Source organism: Pristiophorus japonicus, chromosome 5 (genome assembly GCF_044704955.1).
Source record: "Pristiophorus japonicus isolate sPriJap1 chromosome 5, sPriJap1.hap1, whole genome shotgun sequence".
Lineage (NCBI taxonomy): Eukaryota > Metazoa > Chordata > Chondrichthyes > Pristiophoridae > Pristiophorus > Pristiophorus japonicus.
In genome coordinates this window covers 40,414,324-40,434,965 of record NC_091981.1, presented here as the reverse complement: position 1 = coordinate 40,434,965, position 20,642 = coordinate 40,414,324, and the positions used below count along the sequence as shown (strand labels likewise).

General features: G+C 47.0%; 1 protein-coding gene across 10 annotated transcripts in view; it reads left to right on the top strand.

Moving 5' to 3' along the window:
• Positions 1 to 20,642, top strand: part of LOC139264307 (uncharacterized) — a 382,502-nt gene that overhangs the window by 170,684 nt on the left and 191,176 nt on the right. For 9 of the 10 annotated variants that reach the window (XM_070880566.1, XM_070880561.1, XM_070880557.1 and 6 more), the window contains one exon: positions 5,322 to 5,427. The exons of the other annotated variant lie outside the window; for it this stretch is intronic. In XM_070880566.1, the coding sequence (XP_070736667.1) occupies positions 5,322 to 5,427 (106 nt within the window). The remainder of the gene's footprint in view (positions 1 to 5,321; positions 5,428 to 20,642) is intronic. 10 annotated transcript variants of the gene reach the window in all.

Genomic DNA, 20,642 nt, shown 5'->3' with positions numbered 1-20,642 from the left:
ACACTTAAAACCGGCGAGCAGCATACACATGACCCAGCACCGGTTCTACACACACTGACATCAGGAAGGACAAAACATCTCGGACTTCGTGGCAGACTTGTGGTGCTTGGCCAGCCTCTGTAAGTTCTCAGACGCCTGCAGAGGGGAGATGTTAAAGGATTTTTTCATTGAGGGTATTAGCCATGCCGGGAAGCTCATAGAGACCAAGGACTTAACTCTAGAAGGGGCAGCATTGATAGCTCAAACCTTCATAGCCGGAGAAGAAGAGACCAAGCTAATTTACGCGAGTAGTCCTGGGTCCAATGTGGTGACTGACCAAGGAATTAACGTGATAAACGTGGCTCAAGATCTCGCAGTCAGGCAAAGACATTTTGAAACTGCAGCAGTCAGACAAAGGCATTTTGTAACTGCCCAAGCTGAAACCGACTCTAAGGTGGACCCCCGACAGGGACAATGGAGAGGGGAGCGGCAATTCACGCCATCAAGGGGACCATTAACACCCACCATCAGAGTGTTTAGAAACAACCAAGGGAACAATCAGAGAGGAATGCCTGCTAACAGTCCTTTTGTGAACAACGATCTCAGCCAATGCTGGAGATGCGGGGGCAGACATTATGTGAAAAGCTGCAAATTTCAGCAGTTCGTCTGTAGGAATTGTAATGCCAGAGGACATTTGGCTAGGGTTTGCAAACAGCCGGTAGCGAGGCTAATCTATGAAACAGAGGAATCAGGCGAGGGGCTTGCAGTGCAGGACAATGCCTGGGGTAAAGCCATGGATGCTGAAGTTCAGCGGGTTCATGTGGCTGGCGTCCACAGCTCATACACCAAAATGCCACCTATGATGATGAAAGTTTTATTGAATGGCATCCTGGTGCGCATGGAGCTGGACATGGGAGCTAGCCAGTCCCTCATGAGTGCACAACAATTTGAGAAACTATGGCCACAAAGAGCTGACAGGCCCAAACTGGAACAAATTAATACGCAGCTACGGACGTACACCCAAGAGATCATTCCAACAGTGCAGTGCAAACGTGGTGGTAACACACAATGGGTCACAGAACCAGCTGCCACTCTGAATTGTTCCGGGAAATGGCCCCGTGCTTTTGGGAAGGAGCTGGCTAGCTGAGATGAACTGGAAATGGGGGGATGTGCACGCCATTTCATCTGTGGAGCGAAGCACATGCTCACAGGTACTACAAAAATTCAGGTCACTGTTTCAACCCGGTGTCGGAATGTTCAAGGACACAAAAGTAGTTATACACATCACCCCGGATGCCAGACCAGTGCACCACAAAGCCAGAGCGATGCCGTACGTGATGCGTGAGAAAATTGAAAGTGAACTGGACAGGCTGCTCAGAGAGGGCATAATTTTGCCCGTTGAATTCAGTGACTGGGCAAGTCCCATTGTTCCTGTCCTTAAAGCGGACGGCTCGGTTAGGATCTGCGGTGACTACAAAGCCACCATCAACCGGGTGTCCCTGCAGGACCAATACCCGCCCCGAGGGCGGAGAACCTTTTTCCCACATTGGCAGGTGGCAAGCTGTTCACTAAATTGAACCTCACTTTGGCCTTCATGACTCAGGAACTGGCTGAAGAATCCAAGCTTCTGACCACCATCACGACGCACAAGGATTTATTCATCTACAACAGGTGTCCTTTTGGCATCCGTTTGGCGGCCGCCATCTTTCAGAGAAACATGGAAAGCTTGTTGAAATCCATTCCCGGCACAATCGTATTCCAGGACGACATCCTAATAATGGGTCGAGACACCGAGGAACACCTCCACAACCTGGAGGAGGTGCTACGCCGACTGGACCGGGTAGGCCTGCGGCTGAAGAAGGCCAAGTGAGTGTTTTTGGCCCCAGAGGTCGAGTTTTTGGGCAGGAAGGTTGCCACAGATGGGATCCGGCCTACCGAATCCAAAACGGAGGCAATCCGTCGTGCGCCCAGGCCCGGCAACACATCGGAGTTGCGATCGTTCTTGGGACTTTTGAACTATTTCGGGAACTTCCTGCCAAACTTAAGCACATTGTTGGAGCCGTTACATGTGCTCCTGCATAAGGGTTGCGAATGGTTTTGGGGGGCCTGTCAAGAACGGGCTTTCAACAGGGCGTGGAACCTGCTTTGTTCTAACAAACTGTGTACGTAGTATGACCCCTGTAAAAAACTAGTTTTAACATGCGATGCAGCATCATACGGGGTTGGGTGTGTGTTGCAGCAGGGTAATGGAGACGGACAACTCCAACCGGTGGCTTATGCCTCCAGGATGCTCTCCCAGGCAGAGCGTGGGTACAGCATAGTCGAAAAGGAAGCACTCGCTTGCGTTTATGATGTGTAAAAAATGCAGCAATACCTTTTCGGCAGACCGTTCGAGTTAGAAACGGACCACAAGCCATTAAGTTCTCTGTTGTCCGACAGCAAGGCGGTCAATGCAAATGCGTCAGTTCGCATACAGCGATGGGCTGTCACGCTGGCTGCGTATGACTACGCCATATGGCACCGGCCAGACACCGAAAACTGTGCTGACGCACTCAGCAGGCTTCCCCTTGCCACCACCGAGGGGGCGGCGGAGCAAAGCGCTGAGATGGTCATGGCCGCTGAGGCTTTTGACACCGCAGGCTCCCCCATCGCAGCCCGCCAGATCAAACTCTGGACCAACAGGGACCCCCTCCTATCCATGATAAAGAAATGTGTCCTGACGGGGGATTGGGTGATCACACAAGGGGCGTGACCCGAGGAGGTCAGACCGTTTCAGAGACGGATGGATGAGCTCTCCATCCAAGCCGACTGCCTGCTATGGGGCAGCTGAGTGGTCATGCCCCAGAATGGGAGAGAAGCATTCATAAGGGAACTCCACAGCGAGCACCCTGGCATCGTGTTAATGAAGGCCGGGGATTGACTCAGACCTGGAACACTAGGTTCTCAGGTGCACGATGTGTGCCCAGCTGGGCAACGCCCCCAGGGAGGCCCTGCTCAGCCCGTGGCCCTGACCCACCAAGCCTTGGTCACGCATTCACGTGTACTATGCGGGCTCGTTCATGGGAAAAATGTTCTTGATAATTGTCGGTGCATACTCGAAATGGATCGAGTGCATCATATTAAACTCGAGCATGACATCCATCACCATGGAGAGCCTGCGCACGGTTTTCGCGACCCACGGCTTACCGGACATTCTGGTCAGCGACAATGGCCCATGTTTCACCAGCCATGAATTCCAGGAGTTTATGTCGGGTAATGGCATCAAACATGTTCGTACGGCGCCGTTCAAGCTGGCTTCCAATGACCAGGCGGAACGTGTGGTCCAAGTCATAAAGCAAGGCATGCTGCGCATCCAAGGACCCTCTCTGCAGTACCACCTATCGCACCTCCTGCTGGCCTACAGGTCCCGGCCGCACTCGCTTACAGGAGTTCCGCCAGCTCCTCATGAAACGTACGCTCAAAACGCGGCTGTCCCTCATCCACCCAACCCTGGCAGACATTGTTGAGGGGAAGTGCCAGTCCCAAACCGAGTGCCATGATCGTAACTCAAGGGAGAGGTGTATAGAAATGGATGATCCGGTATTTGTACTTAACCATGCATTGGGACCCAAGTGGCTTGAGGACACTGTAATTGGTAAAGAGGGAAACAGGGTCATAGTGGTCAGACTCAATAATGGGCAGATAAGCTGCAAACACTTAGACCAAGTAAAGAAAAGGTTCAGCATAGACACCGATGAACATGAAGAAGAGCATGAGATGTCAACCACACCACTGCCAGTGGACGAGCAACAAGGACAATCACCAGCATGCACAGTCCCTGCGGCCAGGCCGGAATCACCTCAGGTGACAGAAACGCGTGCCAAGGCCCAGCCACCAGAGCCTCAACTGCGGCGCTCCACGAGAGAGCGTCGACCACCTGATAGACTTAACCTTTGAGTCAAAAAGACGTGAGGGGGGGAGGTGATGTCATGTATGTAACCAGCATACTACTGTAACCCGTATACAATTGTAACCCTCATGTAACCACTACATACTGTACATACTTACTAGAAATGCACACCTTGACCACAGGGGGTGTACTTGTGGGAGACACTCCTTACCTGGAGATTCAGGTATATAAGGGGAGGTCCCTCGCAGGGCCAGCACTCATTCGTCCAGGTAATAAAGGTGAAGGTCACAGAGTGACTGTGTCTGCAGTACGTGCCTCGTGTGATTATGTTTAAGAGTTCAGGACTCAACACCTGAAGGAAGCAGGACAATTGATAAGATTGTTAAGAAAGCATATGGAATACTTTCCTTTATTAGCCGAGGCATAGAATATAAGAACAGGGAGGTTATGCTTGAACTGTATAACACACGAGTTAGGCCACAGCTAGAGTACTGCATACAGTTGTGGTGATCACATTACAGGAAAAATATGATTGCACTAGAGAGGGTGCAGAGGAGATTTACGCCAATGTTGTCAGGACTGGAGAATTTTAGCTATGAAGAATGATTGGATAGGCTGGAGTTGCTTTTTTTGGAGCAGAGGAAGCTGAGGGGAGATTTAATTGAGGTGTATACAATTATGAGGGTCCTAGATAGAGTGGATAGGAAGCACCTTAACAACCATGGTGCATAGATTTAAAGTAATTGGTAGAAGGATTAGAGGGGAGTTGAGGAGAACATTTTTCATCCAGGGGATGCTGGGGGTCTGAAATTCATTACCTGAAAGGGTGGTAGAGGCAAAACCCCTCATTGCTTTAAAAAGTGCTTGGATATGTACTTGAAGTGCCGTAACTGGCAAGGCTACAGACCAAGAGCTGGAAAGTGGGATTAGGCTGGATTGCTCTTTTTCGGCCAGCAAAGGCACGATGGGCTGAATGGCCTCCTTCTGTGCCGTAAATTTCTATGATTCTTGATTCTATAGTATAAATCATTTTAGATTCAGTGGAATCTTAAATTCCTTGGGTCGAAATCCCAGCAATGCTGACCAGGGCTAATCCCACCAAAGTTTGCTGGGTCAACTAGACGGCAACTCCATTTGCATAGGCAGGTAGGTGGAAGTACTTCTTTCGGCACATATGCAGCGCCTGCCCTGGCTGAATTGCTTAGCCTTCCCCACTCTGTCCCCAATTTTGGCCATATTTGCCTTGGCCCTCCTGTGTAAGATAAGTAATATTTAAAAAACAAATTACTCACTTTTCTTTGTGAGTTTAGGCCACTTCCCTGGACTGCACCCCATTGATAGGTCCCATATTTGCCCATTCGGAGGTTGCTACGACTCAACTCATTTGGTGTATTAGATACAGCAGGCAACCGATACTGTGTTAAACATTTTAATTTTTTGTATTTTCATGAAGGAGCATATATGCGAGAAGAAGAGAGCATACAATTGAAAAGCTGAGAACTATTTACAGCCTATTGTGTGGGGTTGTCAATATGAAATGCAAGGATCTCAAACGTTTTGTAAGTCTATACGTTCTGTTTTTTTGTAAACATTAAATTACAGGATGAGTGTAGAAAAGAAACATTTAATTCATTTTAAGGTCATTCATTTTTGTTACAAGTGTAATATATACATTTGAATGAATTGTGGACAAAAATTGTTTAAAAGGTGCACTTATTAGTGAATATTAATAACAGTTGAGAAATATTTTGAGCGATAACTTCATATAGTGCAGCATTACAATGTAGAGTTTCCATGTCATGGGAACCGACCTGTTTTTAATCAAAATAACTTTCAAGACATAGTGGGGGAGAAATTCATTATAGCCCAGCAATGGGCGGTAACTTTAGTTTGAGTTTGAGATTTAATGCCAGGCGCTAATGAATCACGCCGCACACAAAATTAAGTCTCATTGCTCAAAGAAAGGTTTGGAGCGTTAAATCAAGCGCCAATGGCCTAGTTCAGTGGCGTTACACTCAGAGTGCTGAGCAATATCAGGTGCAGTCTAATCACAAGTCATCATTGCCACAGGCTCATTCCAGTTCTTAAAGAGGAGGTTCATTGATGCAACAGAACCTCATTTTAGCGTAGCACTTTTGATGTGTTGTGAGAATAAAAATGTCATAAATTTTTAGTAGCCATAACACTCCAGGGACTAAACAATCTTTAAATGACTGCAGCAATTAAATTCAATGTCAAACAGACATGGAAGCAGTGAAACAGCACTAACCTGACAGCTGCGATTCATGACTCATAATCTCTTTAAGTAGTGCCCCTGGAGACGGCATCCACCTGCTTGATGCTTCCTCTCCCTGTTGCTAGCGGGGCGAGGTGCTAAGGCAGGGGATGACAATGAATTTTACAGATCGGGTGCTCACTGATGTCTTGATCTACCTATCCTGGCATTGAAGACCCTGGTGCTCCCTGATGCTACGGCGGCGGTGGCGCTACGGGGATGGGGGGGGGGGCGGATTTGGTGTGCGTTGCTGGATTCGCCTCCCACGAGTGGTCAAGGTTAGTGAATTTATCTTCAAATGCCAGATCCCACAAACTGCATCACCAGCCTCACATACTGCTTAATTCACCATACCTCTGTCACTCACATACCAACCATCTCTATCAATCATGACTCATACCTCACATTCACATGCTCCATCTCACCCTCACACACTTGCCACTGCTGAAAACCTCACACCCACACCTCAAAGCTTGCACACACTATCAGCTATTCAACCATGACAGGCACATCACCCAAATACATTGCACAACATTCATTGACACACTTCCCTTTCTCTTGCAGGAAAAGGTGGCGCATAACCGGCACCAGCAGAACCTAACCAGTGGATGCATGGCTTGCCTGCATCACCTCACCTCCTTGAAGGAGACCATTCCTGGGAGGGACATGGCTGAGCCCATGGTCAGCAGCAGGGCTGAAAAAGTACAAGATGTCTGTATCCTCATATGTTATCCTCCTTCTCACATTCCACTTGCCCTCATCCTATAATTGTTATGTCTGTAATGTACTTATGAATGACTCCATGAGGCAATGTGTTGTACTCAAACTGTAGTGACCTTGGTCCTTTATTCGTAACTCCAGAGTGAGGCAGCCGCTTGGTAGTTTTATACAGCCCCTGCCACCAAGGCAGGAAACCCCGGTCTCCACCAGCTGCACCCTCTAGTGGTGGCAGCATAGTATATACACAGTGTAAACCTTATTGAAAGTACATCAGATAAACAAGTCTCCATCTTATGCAACTATACAGTGACTACACAGAGAGTATATCTATAATCTGCATATATAGCATCACTCTCCCCCAAGTCCTTTTGCCACAACGTGGGTAGTGGTTACCTGTTTGAATGGTTCGATGATGCAGTGGAGGTTCCAATGGGTGTGATCCATGTGTGTGTCCATGGTTATATACATCCATTTACCGCCACCCGCCCCCCCTCCCCCCACAGTGAGATCATGCAGCTGGCCCGTTACATTAACATACAGGATCAGTCACAGTGCAAGTACAAAGAAAGGAAGAAAAAAAACAGTTTGTATCGTGACACCTTGGTTCAGTGACTTATATTCGTTACATTTTACGGTTGTGCGCCAGGATTGGGTAGATTGCATTCATGGTTCAGTCATGGTCAGTACTGAGGTAGCAGTACAGGTATGCGAGGACGCTGGTTCTAGAGCAACCAGACGGGGTCCTAGTCGTCTGATGGCAGCGCTGTGCCCCCAAGCTGGGTGGGCTTGGTTTGCTCAACTTGCCAGGACTCAGGGCCTTTGCCGTTGCCTAATGGTGGGCAGAGCCACAGATGTGTGTGGCCTCCCTGTCCTCCTTCGAGGGCTGCAGAATCTTCTGCCAGCTCTCTATCGGTGTTGAGAACCTGGTTGTTCCAGGTCCCGTTTGGGGAACTCGTTGGTTCTGATCTTTTGCTCCTGGACATGGCCGCGGTAGCGACTAGGCTGCAGTGGAAGGTGGCTACAGGGAAGGTGGCTCAACCATGGCTAACAAGGGAAATTAGGGATAGTGTTAAATCCACAGAAGAGGTATATAAATTGGCCAAAAAAAGCAGCAAACTTGAGGACTGGGAGAAATTTAGAATTCAGCAGAGGAGGACAAAGAGTTTAATTAGTAGGGGGAAAATAGAGTATGAGAGTAAGCTTGCAGGGAACATAAAAACTGACTACAAAAGCTTCTATAGATATGTGAAGAGAAAAAAATTAGTGAAGACAAATGCAGGTCCCTTGCAGTCAAAATCAGGTGAATTTGTAATGGGGAACAAAGAAATGGCAGACCAATTGAACAAATACTTTGGTTCTGTCTTCACTAAGGAAGACACAAATAACCTTCTGGAAATACTAGGGCACCAAGGGTCTAGTGAGAAGGAGGAACTGAAGGAAATCCTTATTAGTCAGGAAATTGTGTTAGGGAAATTGATGGGATTGACGGCCGATAAATCCCCAGGGCCTGATATTCTGCATCCCAGAATACTTAAGGAAGTAGCCCTAGAAATAGTGGATGCATTGGTGGTCATTTTCCAACATTCTATAGACTCTGGATCAGTTCCTATGGACTGGAGTGTAGCAAATGTAGCCCCACTTTTTAAAAAAGGACGGAGAGAGAAAACAGTGAATTATGGACTGGTTAGCCTGACATCGGTAGTGAGGAGAATGTTGGAAGATGTAATAGCAGCGCATTTGGAAAGCAGTGACAGGATTGGTCCAAGTCAGCATGGATTTATGAAAGGGAAATCATGCATGACAAATCTTCTAGAATTCTTTGAGGATGTAACTAGTAGAGTGCACACGGGAGAACCAGTGGATGTGGTGTATTTAGACTTTCAAAAGGCTTTTGAAAAGGTCCCCTACAAGAGATTGGTGTGCAAAATCAAAGCACATAGTATTGGGGGGAATGTATTGACGTGGATAGAGACCTGGTTGGCAGACAAGGATCAAAGAGAAGGAAGACACAAATAACCTTCCGGAAATACTAGGGGACCGAGGGTCTAGTGAGAAGGAAGAACTGAAGGATATTCTTATAAAGCGGGAAATTGTGTTAGGTAAATTGATGGGATTGAAGGCCGATAAATCCCCGGGGCCTGAAAGTCTGCATCCCAGAGTACTTAAGGAAGTGGCCATAGAAATAGTGGATGCATTGGTGGTCATTTTCCAACATTTTACAGACTCTGGATCAGTTCCTATGGACTGGAGGGTAGCTAATGTTACACCTCTTTAAAAAAAAGGAGGGAGAGAGAAAACGGGTAATTATAGACCGGTTAGCCTGACATCAGTAGTGGGGAAAATGTTGGAATCAATTATTAAGGATGAAATAGAAGCACATTTGGAAAGCAGTGACAGGATCGGACCAAGTCAGCATAGATTTATGAAAGGGAAATCATGCTTGATGAATCTTCTAGAATTGAGGATGTAACTAGTAGAGTGGACAAAGGAGAACCAGTGGATATGGTGTATTTGGACTTTCAGAAACATAGAAACATAGAAAATAGGTGCATCGCCATTCAATAGGATCATGGCTGATCATTCCCTCAGTACCCCTTTCCTGCTTTCTCTCCATACCCCTTGATCCCTTTAGCCGTAAGGGCCATATCTAACTCCCTCTTGAATATATCTAATGAACTGGCATCAACAACTCTCTGTGGCAGCCAATTCCATAGGTTAACAACTCTCTGAGTGAAGAAGTTTCTCCTCATCTCAGCCCTAAATGGCCTAACCCTTATCCTAAGATTATGTCCCCTGGTTCTGGACTTCCCCAACATTGAGAACATTCTTCCCGCATCTAACCTGTCCAGTCCCGTCAGAATCTTACACGTTTCTATGAAATCCCCTCTCATCCTTCTAAACTCCAGTGAATAAAGGCCCAGTTGATCCAGTCTCTCCGCATATGACAGTCCAGCCATCCCTGGAATCAATCTGGTGCATCTTCGCTGCACTCCCTCAATAGCAAGAACGTCCTTCCTCAGATTAGGAGACTAAAACTGGACACAATATTCCAGGTGAGGCCTCACTAAGGCCCTGTACAACTGCAGTAAGACCTCCCTGCTCCTATACTCAAATTCCCAAGCTATGAAGGCCAACATACCATTTGCCTTCTTCACCGCCTGCTGTACCTGCATGCCCACTTTCAGTGACTGATGAACCATGACACCCAGGTCTCGTTGCACCTCCCCTTTTCCTAATCTGCCACCATCCAGATAATATTCTGCCTTTGTGTTTTTGCCCCCAAAATAGATAACCTCACATTTATCCACATCTGCCTTGCATTTGCCCACTCACCTAACCTGTCCAAGTCACCCTGCAGCCTCTTAGCGTCCTCCTCACAGCTCAAACCGACCGCCACCCAGTTCAGTGTCATCCACAAACTTGGAGATATTACAGTCAATTCCTTCAACTAAATCGTTAATGTATATTGTAAAGAGCTGGGGTCCCAGCACTGAGCCCTGAGGCACTCAACTAGTCACTGCCTGCCATTCTGAAAAGGACCCGTTTATCCCGACTCTCTGCTTCCTGTCTGCCAAACAGTTCTCTATCCACGTCAGTACATTACCCCCAATACCATGCGCTTTGATTTTGCACACCAATCTCTTGTGCGGGTCCTTGTCAAAAGCCTTTTGAAAGTCCAAATAGACCACATCCACTGGTTCTCCCTTGTCCACTCTGCTAGTTACATCCTCAAAAAATTCCAGAAGATTCATCAAGCATGATTTCCCTTTCATAAATCCATGCTGACTTGGTCCGATTCTGTCACTGCTTTTCAAATGCGCTGCTATTTCATCCTTAATGATTGATTCCAACATTTTCCCCACTACTGATGTCAGGCTAATCGGTCTATAATTCGATCTTCCTCCCCAGGAGTCCTGCCACTGGAGCCGGGAAGGTACTTTTAGGTCGTTCCGATCGGATCATTGCCACGCAGTCATGATGGATGGTCTGTGCCTCAGGTGCTGTGCTGGTCTGTTCTCTGGTGCCTGGCCCAAGCGAAGGTGAGGTTTTGCTCTGCCTCTGAGCATGGGGGACATCGATTGCTAGAATGAAGAGATCTTCCAATTTCCACTGGATCTTCCCCATCTACCTTCTTCTGAGTAGCATTGGACCATCACCTGCAACAATCTACAGAGGTAACTTGTGCACCACGCTATTATGGATTACACTTACATCCGCACTACCAAGGACTAGAATCAGCTCCTTGGTGTGGGTGCGCAAGTTTTCCTGTACTGGAACCAGCTCGGGTTGTTTTACGTTCCATAGCGTCTCAAAGGCATCCTGGCTCATCACTGACTGGCTCGCTCTCGTGTCCACTTCCATGAAGACTGTTATGCCGTTTATCTCAATTTCTATCTTCACTGGAGGACAATCGGTGGTGCAGGTATACACTCCATACACTTCTTCTTGGGGCTGAGCTGCCTCTCTGTCCAAATCATCATACTCCCCGCTGGATTCAAAGTCATCTACCGACTCTTCTGCTAGACGGTGGGTCATATTTCTTTTACACATACGCTGGAGGTGGCCCTTCATGTTACAGGCTTTGCATACGTACTCAGCAAACCGACACTGGTGAGCCCTATGGTTTCCTCCGCAATGCCAGCATGGTGCTTCTCGATTAGCACCCCTCGATGGACTCTGAGTTCTGGAACCCTGAGGTCTGTACTCTCTGCCCTGGGCAGAGCCACATTCTACAGTCTTGCCTGTGAAAGGCACCATTCTGTGTACAGTACTTGCCGGGTTTGAGTCCATAGGATGAATAATTTGCTTGGTGCTGCAGGTCGAGTTCATGAATGCCTGACTGATGCTGATGGCCTTCTGCAAGTTGACTGTGGTGTCGGCAGATAATAGCTTGTGAAGGAGGCCCTCATGGCCAATTCCTATGACGACGATGTCTCGCAATGCTTCATTGAGTTGCGTGCCAAAATCTCATGGTGCCGCAAGCCTCCTGAGGTTGGCAGCATATTTTGCAATCTCCTGGCCCTCGGGTCTGCGGTGAGTGTAGAATCTGTGCCTGGCCGTGAGGATGCTCTGTTTTGGTTTTAGTTCGTCGTGAATTAGTTCAGTCAGCACATCGTATGTCTTATCCCTGGCCTTCGTAGGTGCCAGCAAGTCCCTGATGAGGCGGTAGACCTTGGGCCCACAACTGGTCAGCAGTATAGCCTTGCGCTTCTCCGCCGATGCGTCCGTCTCCCCTGCCAGGTCGTTTGCCACGAAATAAAGCTCGAGCCTTTCCATGAAGGCATCCCAATCATCACCCTCTGCGAAGTCTTTTAGTGTGCCAAAGGTAGCCATAATCGCGTGAAAGTCCGTATTCTCATCGCCAGTTGTTATGTCTGTAATATACTTATGAATGACTCCACGAGGCAATGTGTTGTACTCAAACTGTAGTGACCGTGGTCCTTTATTCGTAAAGTGAGGCAACCGCATGGTGGCTACCCTTTTATACAGCCCCTGCCACCAAGGCAGGAAACCCCGGTCTCCACCAGTTGCACCCTCTGGTGGTGCCAGCATAGTATGTACACAGTGTAAACCTTATTGATATTACATCAGGTAAACAAGTCTCCAGCTTATGCAACTATACAGTGACTACACAGAGAGTATATCTATAGTCTGTATATATAACAATAATCTCTGCTGATTTACATTCTGCACATTGTGTAAGCAAATCTCCAAAGTTCGCAGTCTAGAGGGGCAGAAGTTGGGGGCAGGTGTAGTGGTCGCCTCTGTCAGTCGTCAGCGTAGCGCTGATGAAGTTATCACATTGCTAACTCACCACGGCTCTCCCCTTCACTTAAAGGGGAGAGCCTGCGTGATTCTTTAAGTTAGGTCCACTGAGCCACCAGGGGGGATTTTGGCCAGGCCAGCGACCTGGCACCCAAGAGAGGGTGTCAGGCTGCCTGTTGGCGGCCCGGCTGACCCCAGAGGCATAACTGTTGGCCCGACATGGCAGTTGGCCGACAAAAATAAAACATAGCGGCAGTAGGTCCTCCTCTTTAATAGGAGTCGCACCGCCATTTTAGAAGGACTGCAACCTCACTGCACTGGCAGAAAAAGCTGCTTTTGGTACTGTGCGGCGGGAGCATGATTTTTTTCAGCAGAATTTCACCATCGGGTGTGAACATCGGCTGTTTGCGCTCTTATGATGCACTTAGGACGGATCGGCAGCAGCAGAGTGGTGAGGGGCAGAGGAGGGAACTGGTCACTGCTAGGATACCACAGGAGTGGAATTTTCAACATGTCGGCCGTTACACAAAAAATCGATGGCCATTGCACTCCGCAGCATGATCGCTGACTTCCAGCAGTAACAGGCCTTAAAGGAAGGAGCAATTTCAGACCCCTTTATTCTTGTACTCCAACCCTCTTGCAATTTGCCTTCCTAATTGCTTGCTGTACCTGAGTGTTAACTTTCTGTGATTTGTGTTATAAGGACACCCAAATCCCTCTGAATGCCAACATTTAATTGTTCCTCACCATTTAAAAAATAATTCTGTTTTTCTATTCTTTCTATCAAAGTGAATAAGCTCATATTTCCCCATATTATATTCCCATCTGCCACCTTCTGGCCCACTTGAGGCCAGGAGCAGAGGCAATCTCAAGTTGAGGCTGAGAACGGAGGCATTCGTGAGACTGGGACTGGAGAAGCGTCTGGGACCAAGAGGTGAGCAGAGGCATTCCTGGGGCTGATGATAGGAGTGAAAGCACCATGACCTTCTCTAGTAGCCATGGCATTCATATGGCTGGTCCAGCTTCTGGTCAGTGGTGACCCCCAGAATGTTGATGGTGGGATATTTGGTAATGGCAATGCAATTAAATGCTAAAAGTATGTGGTTAAGCTCTCTCTAGTTAGAGATGGTCATTGCCTGGTACTTACCTGGCACAAATATTGCTTGCCACTTAACATTCCAAGCCTGGATGTTGACAACGTCTTGCTGCAGGTGGGTATGGTCTGCTTTATTATCTGAGAAATTGTAAATGGAGCCAAAAACTGTGCAATCATCAGTGAACAATCCTACTTCTGACCTTACGATGGATGGAAAATCATTGATGAAGCAGCTGAAGAGGTGATTGAAACCCACGGGATCTATGCCATGATTGGTCAGCCCGGCAGTTTGAGTACCAAACTGTTGACATGGTATTCCAGGTAGGACCTTTTTGTTGCTGCAGGGTATGCAGCTTCAGCCTTTCCCTTTAGGGGAAATAATAAGGGAAGAGCCCTTCCTACATGGCAGTGCTACGCAGCCCAATGCAAAGCGCTGCTCCCTACGAGCCCGCCTGCTACCACCCCAGAAAGGAAGTGGAGCGCTTTATTTTGCATTCCACTTCCTTTCTGGGGTGTGACCCCAATTTCCGTGCCAGGGTTAAGGACATGCCTCTGGGCTGGAGAAAAACTTGGAGTGGGAGGGGAAAGATCCAGTTGTCATGATCCACATAGGTACCAATGACATAGGTAGGACAAAGAAAGAGGTTCTGCTGAGGGAGTATGAGCAGCTAGGTGCTAAATTAAAAAGCAAAACCACAAAGGTAATGATCTCTGGATTACCACCTGAGCCATGAGCAAATCTGCATAGGGTAAATAAGATCAGAGAAGAACGCGTGGCTCAAAGATTGGTGTGGGAGAAATGGGTTTCGATTCAGGGGGCACTGGCACCAGTACTGGGGTAAGAGGGAACTGTTCGGTTGGGACGGGCTGCACTTGAATCATGCTGGGACCAATGTCCTGGCTAATCGAATAACTAGGGCTGTAAATAGGGCTTTAAACTAAATAGTGGGGGGCGGGAAGAGAGGCGGGGATGGGGGGGGAGAGTTCAGGTGAGCGGAAATTTAAAAAGTCAAAGAGAAAGGAGAAGGCAATACTGCAGGGCAGCGATAGGGGTAATGATAACCAGAGTGTGACAGGTAGGGACAGAACGTATGAACATAAGAGCGCATCAGAAAGTGGAGTCAGAGTAGGGAAAAATGGTAAAAAGACAAAATTATATGCTCTTTGTCTGAATGCAGGCAGCATTCGTAAAAAGATAGATGCGTTGACGGCACAAATAGAAATAAATGGGTATAATCTGATAGCCATTACAGAGGCGTGGTTGCAAGGTGACCAAGGCTGGAAACTGAATATTCAGGGGTATTTGACATTTTGGAAGGATAGGCAGAAAGGAAAAGGAGGTGGGGTAGCTCTGTTAATAAAGGATAAGATCAGTGCAGTAGTGTGAAATGATATTCGCTCAGAAGATCAAGAAGTAAAATCAGTTTAGGTGGAGATAAGAAATAATAAGGGAAAGAAGTCACTAGTGGAAGTAGTCTATAGGCCCCCTAACAGTAGCTACACTGTAGGACCTGTCATGTATCTTACATTATTATATATAACTGTATCCCAACATGCTATACATGACTGTAATAAGATATGACCTGTAACCACCAGCATATCTTACCACCGGGGGTGCACTTGCAAGAGACAGGCAAATAAGCACAGGTCTCAGGCAAGTGCAGCATTCGAGAACTGTGAAATAAAGGTGCAGGTCCAGAGTGACCTTGACTTCACTACATGCCTCGTGTGAATCTGTACTGAGGGGACAGGACTTTACAGGACCGAGTATAAATCAAGAAATAATGGCGGCATCGGGGCAGGCCCGGGAGCGGAAGGAGCAGCGTGGCAGCATACCACTCCAGGAAGCAGCATGTACTGGAGCAGGAGAACAACGACAGTGAAAAGTGACGTCACCAAGGTTCAGGTCGGTGATTGGAGCATGGGCAGGTACATCAGGAGCGGCGAGGTCAGGGCGAAGGAGCGGCGAGAGACTGTAGAGTGACGTGATCGGGGCCCAGAAGAGGCGGGGCCCAGGGGCAGCACGGGCCAGCCCACACTGCGATATGTGTGCACACTAGGTCCATGCAGCAGGGCAGGTCTCCAGTCGTCTTGGTTAATCCTGGCTGCTGGACCAAGACCTAGCTCTGTCAAGCCCGTCTGGTGGCTGATGTGCAATGGTCACCACACGTTAAAAAAATCCAGGCATCTTCCACCCTTCAAGATTTAGTACGGACCTGGAATTTTAGGTCCTTCATTGAAACACCTGTGAACTTTTTGACGTGGAAGCAAGCCATCCTCGGTTTGAGGGACTGCCTATGATGACTGCAGTAATCATGGGCAATTTTAATCTTCATTGATTGGACAATTCACATTGGCAAAGGTAGACTTGAGGAAGAGTTCATAGAGTGTATTCGGGATGGTTTCTTCGAACAATATATTGTGGAACCAACCAGGAAGCAGGCTATTTTAGATCTGGTATTGTGCCATGAGACAGAATTAATTAATGATCTCATAGTAAAGGATCCTCAAGGGAAGAGTGATCACAGCATGTTAGAATTTCAAATTCAGTTTGAGGTTGAGAAACTTGGGTCTGAAACTTGTGTCCTGAGCTTAAATAAAGGCAATTACAAATTTATGAAGGCAGAGTTGGCTAAACTGGACTGGTAAAATAGAGTGTAAAATGGTAGATAAGCAGTGGCAGACATTTAAGGAAATATTTCATAACTCTAAGCAAAGATATAGTCCAGTGAGAAAGAAAGATTCTAAGGGAAGGATGAACTATCCGTAGCTAACTTAGGAAGTAAAGGATGGTATCAAATTGAAAACAAAGGCATACAATGTTGCAAAGATTAATGGTAGGCCAGCGGATTGGGACATTTTTAGAAACCACCAAAGGACAACTAAAAAAAAATAAAGAGGCAGAAGATAGATTATGAGAGTAAACTAGAAAGAAATATAAAAACAATACAAGATAGATTATGAGAGTAAACTAGAAAGAAATATAAAAACAATACAATAAAAGCTTCTACAGGTATATAAAAAGGAAGAGATTAGCTCCAGTAAACATTGGTCCCTTATAGGATGAGACTAGGGAATTAATAATGGAAAACAGGGAAATGGCAGAGACTTTGAACAAATATTTGTATCGGTCTTCACATTGGTAGAAGACACTAAAAGCATCCCAATAATAGATAATGAAGGGAGGGAGGAAACTTAAAAAAATCATTACCACTAGAGAAAAAGTATGAGGCAAACTAATGGGACTAAAGGTGGACAAGTCCCCTGGACTTAATGGCCTGCATCCTGGGATCTTAAAAGCTGTAGAGATAATGGATGCATTGGTTGTAGTCTACCAAAATTCCCTGAATTCTGGAGAGGTAATGTAACACCCCTATTTAAGAAAGAAGGGAGACAGAAAGCAGAAAATTATAGACCAACTATAGTCCAACTTCTTCATTGGGCAAATGCTGGAGTCCATTATTAAGGAAGTACTGCAGGACATTTAGAAAATCATAATATAGTCAAGCAGAGTCAGCATGACTTTATGAAAGGAAAATCATGTTTGACAAATTTGCTGGAGTTTTTTGAGGATGTAACGAGCAGGGTGGATAATGAGGAACCAGTAGAAGTGTATTTTGATTTCCAGAAGGCATTCGATAAAGTGCCACAAAAAAGGTTACTACTCAAGATAAGAGCTCATGGGGTTGGGGGTAATATATTAGCATGGATAGAGGATTGGCTAACTAACAGAAAACAGAGAGTCGGGATAATTGGGTCATTTTCAGGTTGGCAAACTGTAATTAGTGGGGTACCACAGGGATCAGTGCCGGGGCCTCAACTATTTACAATCTATATTAATGACTTGGATGAAGGGACCGAGTATAATGTTACTAAATTTGCTGATGTTACAAAGATAGGTAGGAAAGCAAGTTGTGAGAAGGACGCAAAGAGGGGGCTTGACAGGGCAAATGCAGAGAGGATATTTCCCCTCATGGGAGAATCTAGAACTAGGGGGTATAGTTTCAGAATAAGGGGTTGCCCATTTAAAATGGAGATGAGTAGGAATTTCTTCACTCAGAGTGTCAAAGTTATAAAAGTTTACAATGTTTAATAAATTCTTTTGTTCACCTAACCATTCTTGTGTAGTGTCTCATTTGCAGAATTAGAGTGGGAATAGTCAACATGGTGGAATAGAGTGGCCAGGCAATGATCAAACGTACTGTTCACTCTTCAAACAGAACGTTGAATTATGAGCTGCTGACATAAGGCTTTTGCAGTGGCGAAAGCTCCACAAGGCCTCCCCTGTGGTGGTGGTGGTGGTGGTGGCATGGGTTCCTTGCCAGGCTTCTCTTCCTCCTCCTCTTCCTCCTCCCCCTCCTGCCCTCTCCTGAGGTGGTCCTGCAGTGTCCAGTGGCAAATCCTGTTCCCTCATGATAGCTAAGTTGTGTAGCATGTAGCACACCACAATAAACTCAGAGTCCTGCTGAGGGGTCCAGGCAGCTTGCAGAGTGGTCCAGGCATCGGAAGCACTGCTTGAGCACTCCAGTTGTCTGTTTGATGATATGTGTGGCTATCTGGCTCGCATTATAGCAATGCTCGCCTTCTGTCTGAGGGTTCCGGAGGGGGTCATGAACCAGGGGGCGAGGCCGTAACCTTTGTCCCCAGCTCTGGCCTTGTGGTTGACGCTCGAAAAGGCATGAGACACTGCTCTCACACAAGATAAAAGCATCATGGATGCTCCCTGGATATTGGGCATTTACTGCCATAATGTGCTGAGTATGGTCGCAGACAATCTGTACATTCATGGAGTGGAATCCCTTTCGGTTTTGGTAAATCTCTGGATGGAGTAAAGGTGCTCCAGGGTGATGTGCATACAGTCAATGGCACCCTGAATCTTGGGGAAGCCAACAATTTGTCCAAAATCTACAGCCCTCTCAATCTGTGCCTCCTTGGTCATTGGGAATTTTATGAAGTCCATCCTGCATGCGTACAGTTCAGCAGTCGCCTGACGAATGCAACAATATGTAGTGTACTGCGAGATGTAGCATATGTCCCCTGCTGATGCCTGAAAGGAGCCTGAGGTATAGAAGGCAAGTGCTGCAGTAACCTTCACCCCAATGGGCAGTGCAGTCCTGTTGCTGCTGGTAGGTTGTACGTCTGCCTTTCTGAGCTGGCATATCTCTGTGACCAACTCTTTTTGGAAGTGCAGCCTTCTAATGCACTGTGCCTCAGATAGCTGCAGGTATGAGTGTTGGTCCCTTTAAACTGGTGGGGGGTGGGGGATGGTGGGTAAGGCCTCCTCCCCATACGTCTGCGACCACTTCAATTACGCTCAAAATGATTATCAATAAGCCTTCTTCCAGCTCGACCCTGCATAGAAAAAGCAGCCAGGAAATGTCCTTAAAATTCCTTTAAAACAAACTATAAACTCACATCAAATTTCACTGTGTAAAACGCAGCCTTCTTAACCAAATCCTTTTATGTATTGAACTTCTGCTCCGTTTACAAGATGGCATCGTTAGCGCCGGGTCCGATCTGGGTTCGACTGATTTTTTTCTGGTGGTTTTCCGGGCGGATGGTAACACGGGCGATATCGGCGAATTTTCCACCCGGGTCGAAAGCGCAGCGTTGCATGCCGATTGACGTCATCCAAACGGTGAAAACATCGGGCAGGTGCTAAGTTTTAGTGCTGCTGCAAATCCACTGGCAAAATTTCCACCTAGGCGCAAAATGTTGTGCGACTTGTTTTTCTGCGTCGCCCAGGCGGAAAACCGGTCGCAAACCTGTCAAAAATCTACAAAAGCAAGGAAGCTATACTAAACCTTTGTAAAACACTGGTTAGGCCTCAGCTGGAGTGTTGTGCTCAATTCTGGGCACCCCACTTTAGGAAGGATATTAAAGTGCTGAAGAGATTTACTAGAATGGCACCAGGGATGAGGGAGTTCAGTTATGTGGAGTGACTGAAGAAACTGGGGATGTTCTCCTTAGAGCAGAGAAGATTAAGTGGAGATTTGATAGAAGTGTTCAAAATCATGAATGGTTTTCATAGAGTAAATAAGGAGAAACTATTTCGAGTGGCAGAAGGATTGGTAACTAGATGACACATTTGAGGTGATTGGCAAAAGAAGCAGAGGTAACAAGAGGAAACGTTTCTTTTCTACAGCGAGTTGTTGTGATGTGGAATGCACTGCTTCAAATGATGGTGGTAGCAGATTCAAGAATAATATTCAAAAGTAAATTGGATAAATACTTGAAGGGAGACAATTTACAGGGATACAGGGAAAGAGCAGGTGTATGGGATGAATTGGATAGCTTTACCAAAGATCAGGCACAGGCATGATGGGATAAATAGTCTTCTTCTATGCTGTATCATTCTATGATTCTATGAGAGGAATTTTAATCCCAAAAAACATGTGGATTTAGGTCGGGTGGGATGTTAAATTGTTAGAAATCTCAAAGCCGAACCCAACCAGCCTCGAACCTGCTCACTTGCGGTTCTATCAGAGGCGGGGTGAGGTAGGTTGGTCATTTAAATATCAGAATGATGTTACGTGCTCCAGATTTGATCTCTTTTCACCCTGGCTGGTCGGTTTTCCCGAGCCTCGATAAACCCGGCAACTAAATAGAGGCGAGGAATGCCGGATCCAGCAAGTCTTTCCACTTACCTGCTCGATCCAGCTTACCTGCTTCGGCAGCCCCCCTCTTCCCCCCCACCAGCGATAGGACACCGCCACCCGAGCCACGATCTCTGCCTCCCCTGGTCTTTCCAACCCCTCCCTCCCTCATCTCTACTCTGCAGCTGCGGCCTCTGGTCTTTCCCGCTCCCACCGACTGTTCCGATTTCTACCCGCCCCAAGACCTCCGATTTACCTATTGAGGTCTCCCATTTCCCCCTGACCAAGGCTGATGTTCCCCCTGAGGCCTACGATACCACC